The 6,757-nt window shown below is 50.6% G+C and overlaps 1 protein-coding gene across 5 annotated transcripts; it reads right to left on the bottom strand.

Moving 5' to 3' along the window:
- Window positions 1–409: 409 nt before the first annotated feature.
- Window positions 410–6,654, bottom strand: THYN1 (thymocyte nuclear protein 1). Of its 5 annotated transcripts, XM_025464855.3 has the most exons (8): window positions 6,396–6,650; window positions 4,177–4,358; window positions 3,254–3,322; window positions 2,815–2,907; window positions 2,014–2,034; window positions 1,806–1,901; window positions 1,415–1,565; window positions 410–612 (listed from the first exon to the last, which is right to left on the bottom strand). In XM_025464855.3, exons 1-8 carry the CDS (start codon window positions 6,445–6,447, stop codon window positions 566–568), a joined length of 711 nt encoding a protein of 236 aa, XP_025320640.1. In that variant the 5' UTR covers window positions 6,448–6,650; the 3' UTR covers window positions 410–565. The 5 variants fall into 5 exon arrangements, with proteins under 5 accessions (XP_025320640.1, XP_025320642.1, XP_025320641.1 ...); XM_025464857.3 differs by lacking the exon at window positions 3,254–3,322 and having other exon boundaries at window positions 6,396–6,654; XM_025464856.3 differs by lacking the exon at window positions 2,014–2,034 and having other exon boundaries at window positions 6,396–6,645.
- Between the last annotated feature and the right edge of the window lie 103 nt (window positions 6,655–6,757).

Below are 6,757 nucleotides of genomic sequence, written 5' to 3'. Positions count from 1 at the left end.
CTCGCACCCACCGGGGTAGACTCCCCCCACCCCCGCACCCCCCCCCAGCACAGTGCCTGCCCTCTCCACCTCCACCTCCACGAGGCCACTGCTCAGCAGGAGTGCTTTGTGAATCCTCTTGTAGACCAGCGCGTGCTGAGAGGAGTCCAGTGGTGCCCTCATCTGGCAAGCTGTGCTGCAGCTGCAGAGGGTTCACACCCTGTGGGACCCAGGCAGCTTGGGGGGGTATGGGAGCCTGGGGTCCAAAGACGAAAGTTTGAGTGGGTGGCAACAGCCGGAGCCTGGCCCCTGGTATCTGGTGCAGTAAAGCAAGACGGGACACGTAACCTCCCCTGCATCTCAGCCAGGGGCACAAGATCTGCACTGGAGTGTTCTGTTCAATGCTACTTGAAGAGAAAGGTTTCCCAACTTTGACATTCATGTTTTATTGGGAAGGGTACATGAAGACCACCTCTGACACAGCCCCAGGGGAACCGACGAGCAAGGCGCCGCACACCTTCTTTTGTCTTCTAAAAGCTGCTTTCTTTGGAGTCCTGTCTTGCCCGTTCCAGCCACAGGGTCCCAGTTAACTTGGCTCCTTCTCCTCCAGGCTCAAAATAAACTCAAACTCCTCTACCAAAGAAGGGGAGAAAGAGAGCGAGACGTTAGGTGTGGTCTCCTCCTCAACAGGGAAGTAGTGCTGGGCACTCCACATGGTTACTGAGGCGGGCAGTCGTTCATTCAAAACCAGTTAGGGAGCATGTGCCAAAGCACTGCTGGGTCGTGGGTACCCAGTCATGGGCAACACCGGACCCATGGGTTCCTCCCTCGTGGGTGTTAACAGGTGAGGAGAACTTCAATACTGTGCCCCAGTTTATTTTTTATTGGTGTTCAATTTGCCAACATCTAGCATAACCCCCAGTGCTCATCCCGTCAAGTGCCCCCCTCAGTGCCCATCACCCAGTCACCCCCACCGCCCGCTCACCTCCTCTTCCCCCACCCCTAGTTAGTTTCCCAGAGTTAGGAGTCTCTCATGGTCTGTCTCCCTTTCTGATATATCCCACTCATTTTCTCTCCTTTCCCCTTTATTCCCTTTCACTATTATTTATATTGCCCAAACGAATGAGACCATATAATGTTTGTCCTTCTCCGATTGACTTATTTCACTCCACATAATACCCTCCAGGTCCATCCACGTTGAAGCAAATGGTGGGTATTTGTCGTTTCTAATGGCTGAGGAATATCCCCCTGTATACAGAGACCACAGCTTCTTTATCCATCATCTTTCGATGGACACCAAGGCTCCTTCCACAGTGTGGCTACTGTGGACATTGCTGCTATAAACATCGTGTGCCCCAGTTTAATCAGTAGTCCATGTGAGTTCATGGAGTCATTCGGGCATGCGAATAACATAAAGAATAGGGCCGGCTCTTACCTGGGGTCAGGGGCTGAACGGAGAGTCTGGGGTGAGTGAACAGAGCCATATTCTTTAAGGGGCCTCCAGTGGCTTTGTGGGCTTGGTGATTGGCTTTGAGCTCAGTCAGGGTAATGTAACGCTTCATCAGCCGAACAAACTGTACATCCACCTACGTGACAGAAAGACAGGTTCAGGTGGGTTCTGTCGACTGCGGGTTTTAGCCTCTGGTGGGACGTCCTGATGGGCAGGGCTGCCAAGTGTCCTGTTCCGAGGCCCAAAGCCAGGGTAACCTCATGTGATGGTAAGAGCTGGACTTTGTAGCTTGACCTAAAGGCACCTCACACCTCCTTCCACCCTCTCTGTCCATTCTTTTCCTCTCACAAAATAGGAAAAATTCAGAAGTCTTTACCATGGACCACTTGGGGTTGTCTTCTTTGCTGGATGGGTCATAATAGGGATTGTTTTTCTCAAACTGTGTGTGGTCTGGGTAAGCCTCCTTCACAATCTGTAACCAAAACCAAGTCTCTGATCATACGTCGGTACAGTCACCTCTGTGGCCAATTTTTAGTTCAAGTCCAACCATCCCTTCTGACCCTGCACATAGTCAGCTCTCCTACCTTGCTGTACAGCCACTGTAGCTAGAGCAAGCATCGGGAATCAAACCTGTTTTAACAAAAATCTTAAAAGTATGTTTTAAAACCAAGTATTAGGGGCACCTGGGTGGCTCAGTGGGTTAGGTGTCTGCCTTTGGCTCAGGTCGCGATCTCAGAGCCCTGGGATGGAGTCCCGCATTGCGCTCCCTATTAAGGGGGGGTGTCTCCTTCCCCCCCTCCCTCTGCCCCACTCTGCATGCACGCACATGCGCATGCTCTCTCCCTCTCTGTCAAATAAAAGAACATGAGCACAAGCAGGAGTGGCAGGAAGAGCGGGGGAGAAGCAGGCTCCCTGCTGAGCAGAGAGCACGTCGCAGGACTGGATCCCAGCACCCCGAGAGCCTGACCTGAGCCAAAGGCCGATGCTTAACCCACTGAGCCACCCAGGTGCCCCATAAATAAAATCTTAAAAACAAGACACAACCAAGAGGTTATTATCAGTGCCACTGTTTTTCCACCTGCAGTTAATAATAATTTTATCCTAGTAACTTCTCCTTTGGAAGAGCTATCATCAGGCCTGTTTTAGTGAAAGACCAAGGCACACAGATGAAGAGAAGTCTGTACTGGTGGGACCTGAGATGAAGGCCTGCCCTGTTACAGTCCCTGCTGTGCTGGCCAGGGTGGGGTTTCCATATCCTTGTGACATCAGGGATGGTGAGGAGAGTACTTGTCTTTTTGTTACTGATTTGAGCTGTGTTCCTGTATGTTCACATGAGTAGGTCTCCCTGAAGGGAGGGGGTTAAGATGAACACCGGTACGACTGACCTTCACTAGTCCTGCGATGCCTGGCTCCTTGCAGTTGCTATGGTAGAAGAAGGCTTTTTGCTCCAGCTTCATGGCTCGAAGGAAGTTCCGGGCCTGTCCCAGGAGAAAAAACAAATGTCCTCCTCACCCTCTGGAAAACACTAGTGAACAGAAGTCAAGTCTGCTTTTATTAGATGAGATTCTCTTTTTTTGCAGCTTCTCCCCAATTCAATACTTGCCTTTGCCGAGACACCTGGACTTGTATCCAGACGCTGGCCAGAACACAGGCTACTTGTAAATTATATGCAGAGGAATTAAGGTACTTTTGAACACACGTTCAAGTTGTGGGATCCGGGAAAAAAACCATGTTGGCCAAGAGATTTTGCTACTGAATGAGTCCCAGGAAGGAGACAGGCACTGATCTGACCCTGGGTCGTAGGCCCTGCTCTTACCCTCTTACCTGGTAGTTGCGAACACCATCCCAGCATGCTGTCTGCTTGGGCTCTGCCTTAAGATCCTCAATGCTGAACTAGGCAACAGGAAATGAATTCATGCATTACACAGTCTTGGGGCCAGTTGGTATTATATGGAAAGTAGACAGTTTCTTCCCCTACTTGCTGTACTGAGGTATGTAGTTTACTGGGAAGTAGTTCCACAGAGCTGCCTCTATTGGGCAAATGTAGAGTAAGCTTTTGTTACCGTGTTATCTTTGGTAATTAAAAGGACTCATTGAATAGATAATCCAGATGATACAGTAATCTGTTGGTTATTTGTATCTCACTCATTAAAGTATTATATATTTCTCCAAAAAAAAAATATATATATATTTCTCCTATAATATTTCAATTTTCTTCAGGCTGTTATTAAAATTGGCTTTTCTTAATTCACTGAATACATACTAACTTGGCAGAGAGATACGTAGGAGCAAGTTAGGTGGCCAAGAGTAAGGCAACCGAAAACTGAAATTTTGCCCAGGTCGGGTTAGCAAACTAGAGCTTTGTGGCCAAATCTGCCCATGCCTGATTTAGTTAGAAATTTTATTGGAGCACAGCCACACCATCTGTTTACGTGTTGTCCATAGCCACTTCCCTGCAACAACGGCAGAGCTGAAATAGCCATCGTAAGACACAAAAACCTAAAATATTATCCAGCCTTTTACAGAAAAAGTTTGCCACCTCCTGCCCAAGATAGAGGATTCACAAAACACATAGTTGCTGGTAATAAATCCTGCTTATTTTATTCCTATCTTTTCCCCAAGCCTGCACTTCAGAGAAGCTGACCATGGAACCCTGTGGTATCCCACATTCCCTTCTGATCTTAAAAAAAAAAAAAAAAAAAAAAAAAAAACCAGCTTGAAGGGATTAGAAAGGTACCTGGTCTCACCTTCACATCTACACCTTTCTCTATTCGGCTTTGTGGCTCAGACTTCATCAGCCAGTAACTGCTTTGATTGTTCCCACAGTTTTTAGAGGCTGAAGTCTTCTCAGGGCTGGAGTCACCCACTCTAGTGGATGTCCCCGTGGGTTTCCTAGTCTTCGTATGTTTTCCTGCTGGCCTCTTACTGTCTGCAACAGAAGCAAGAAGAAACTGGTCATGCCTGCGGAGGAGTTAGGCTCCGTTGTGGGAAAGCACGTGCTTTGGAGTCAGACCTGGATCCAATTACTGGCAGTAGCAGCTGAATTGGTGAACTTCAGTTTATCTATAAAAATGGGACAGGAATGGCCACTTTACAAGCTATCTCCTGGGTTATCCATTCAGTGGGACAAGAATACTGTACATGGTTGTGGGTGAAGACTGACAGTCCCAACAGAGTCCCTGGCTTCTAGTAAGTAAATTCTTTTCTTTCCCTCACTCTCTTCTATACTTTTGCAAAGGCTATTTCTCCCCAACAAGGAAGCTGAGTACCTCCTCCACAACTTGTTTTGAACATTAAATATGATAGTGCAAACGATGGGCTTACATAATGGCTGGCATTACAGTATTAGTTCAGTAAATATTAGCTATTACTATCATCACTATCTCAGCGTTCTTTTTTACTTGCTAACTGTGCTCTGTGGCCTGCCTCCTGCTCCTTGAAGGTGCCAAGAAAGGTTGTGTAAAACAGCTCATTCTGGACTTTGTAGAAGTCCATATGGCGAAGAGAACTTTTTTTTTTTCCCACAGAGAATTAGAGAAAATGTGCCTGGAACATAGTAGGCACCCAATAGCTAATGGTTGTTAAATTCTTACTATATAAGCTCTATTTGTTACCCTAACAGTAAGTCAGTTAATCTACTTAATGTGTGAGATGCTCATCTGCTGAATGCCCCGGATTACACATTTCAGTAAATGGTATGATCAGGAGCTGTCCCCTGGTCTATCTGAATCCACACACACCACCTCTGACTTAAGTCCCAGCTCATCCATCAGCTCTCATTAAGTATCATTTATGGATTCCTAGTACTTAGACCCTCCCTGCCCTAGTTTTCAGGTGGTCCCTTTGGAGTGAAGCACACTGCGAACACCACTGTGTTGCTAAATTACACAATGTGTTGTAGTTAATCTAGAATCTCTGCCGTTCCAAAAGCACTTTCTCTACCTTCAATTGCTTTGCTCCTGCTCTTCATCTGCCGCTCATCCTTGTCAATATAAAAATGGCACCGCGTTTTGCCTGTGGAAAGCTTTCCCATCTCTAAGGCTGGACTCCAGCTCCACTTCCCTCTCAAGGTGTTCCCTGTGATTCCTCCCTGCTCTCCTACCCTTAGCCAAGGTTTCCTAGACCCTATCACTGGCATCTGTCTGCATTCTCCATGAGAGAACTGGATATTCTTGACCTTTGTATGAGCCACTCTATCTACACCAAACTACTGCTGCAGTGAACACACAGAAGAGGCTCTGGGTACAAGCACAGCGGGAAGAGGAAAGGAGACCATGGAGGGGCTGTAGGGATAACATTAACAGAAAATAGTCCAAAAAGGACTCTCCTCCTAGGCAGGGAGTTGAAAGAGAACAGTAATTCTTGCTTTTAAAGATTGATTTGAGAGAGAAAGTGTGAGAGCTTGAGAGCCTCAATATGGGCAGAGGAAGAGAGAGGGCAGCAGCAGGCCCCACGGAGCGTGGGGATAAAAGGGGCCTGACCCCAACCTAAGATCATGACCTGAGCCCAAAACAGTAGTCCCACGCTGAGTAGTTCCACCCCCTGAGCCACCCGGGGGGCCCTGGCAGTGAGCAGCACTTAACAGATCCCAGAGAAACCTTTACCCGGCTGCATTTTTGCAGCCCCAGCAGCCCCAAGGAGCCGCTCACCTGGCTCGGCGGCCCCCAGATGTTGCTCACCTGGCCCAGCAGCCCCAGCAGAGCCAGGTGCTGCTCACCTGGCTCAGCAGTTCCCAAGTGCCAGTCACCTGGCCCAGAAGCCCCTAGGTGCCTGTCACCTGGCCCAGCAGCCCCTAAGTAGCACTCACCTGGTCCAGCAGCCCCCAAATGAAACTCACCTGGCCCGGCAGCCCCAGCAGCCCCCAAGTACCACTCACCTGGCCCAGCAGCCCCAGCAGCCCCCAGGTGCCGCTCACCCGGCCCAGCGGTCCCAGTAGCCCCCAGCCGACCCCCCCAGTGCCGCTCACCTGGCCCGGCAGCCCCGGCAGTCCCAGCGCGCCTCTTCCGGGGGTTCGGCATGGTTTCCTTGCGGGGGCTGTCTAGGAGCCGGGTCTGAACTCAGCCGAGAGGAGCGCGGGCAACTGTGCTGTCGGCCCCAGAACCGCGCAGAGCGGGAGACGCGCGGCCGCAGCCCTGCCGGGGCCGGCCCCCGCCCGCCGTGCAGGCCCCGTGCAGCCCCCGTGCAGCCGCAGCCAGCGCCGCGTCCGCCCCCAGACCTTCCCGACCGCGCCGCGCCGCGCCGGCCCTCCGCGATCCCGCCGCCCCGCCGCGCGGCCCTGCCCGGCTCCCGGCTCCCGGCGCCGACGCCGACGCCGCGGCGCTCCCTGGG

This window comes from Canis lupus, chromosome 5, assembly GCF_003254725.2.
Source record: "Canis lupus dingo isolate Sandy chromosome 5, ASM325472v2, whole genome shotgun sequence".
Taxonomy (NCBI): domain Eukaryota; kingdom Metazoa; phylum Chordata; class Mammalia; order Carnivora; family Canidae; genus Canis; species Canis lupus.
Note: the sequence above shows the minus strand (reverse complement) of the source record. Positions and strands in the feature narration are given on the sequence as shown.

What these genes read in the sequence shown, in the direction of transcription:
- THYN1 (XM_025464855.3), bottom strand. Translation starts at nt 6,447, where the DNA reads ATGCCGAACCCCCGGAAGAGGCGCGCTGGGACTGCCGGGGCTGCCGGG. An exon ending in ATGGTGTTCGCAACTACCAG is followed by an intron (nt 2,908 to 3,253) that starts GTAAGAGGGTAA and finishes CTCCTGGGACAG; the next exon opens with GCCCGGAACTTCCTTCGAGC. An exon ending in TACAGTGGCTGTACAGCAAG is followed by an intron (nt 1,902 to 2,013) that starts GTAGGAGAGCTG and finishes TTTTGGTTACAG; the next exon opens with ATTGTGAAGGAGGCTTACCC.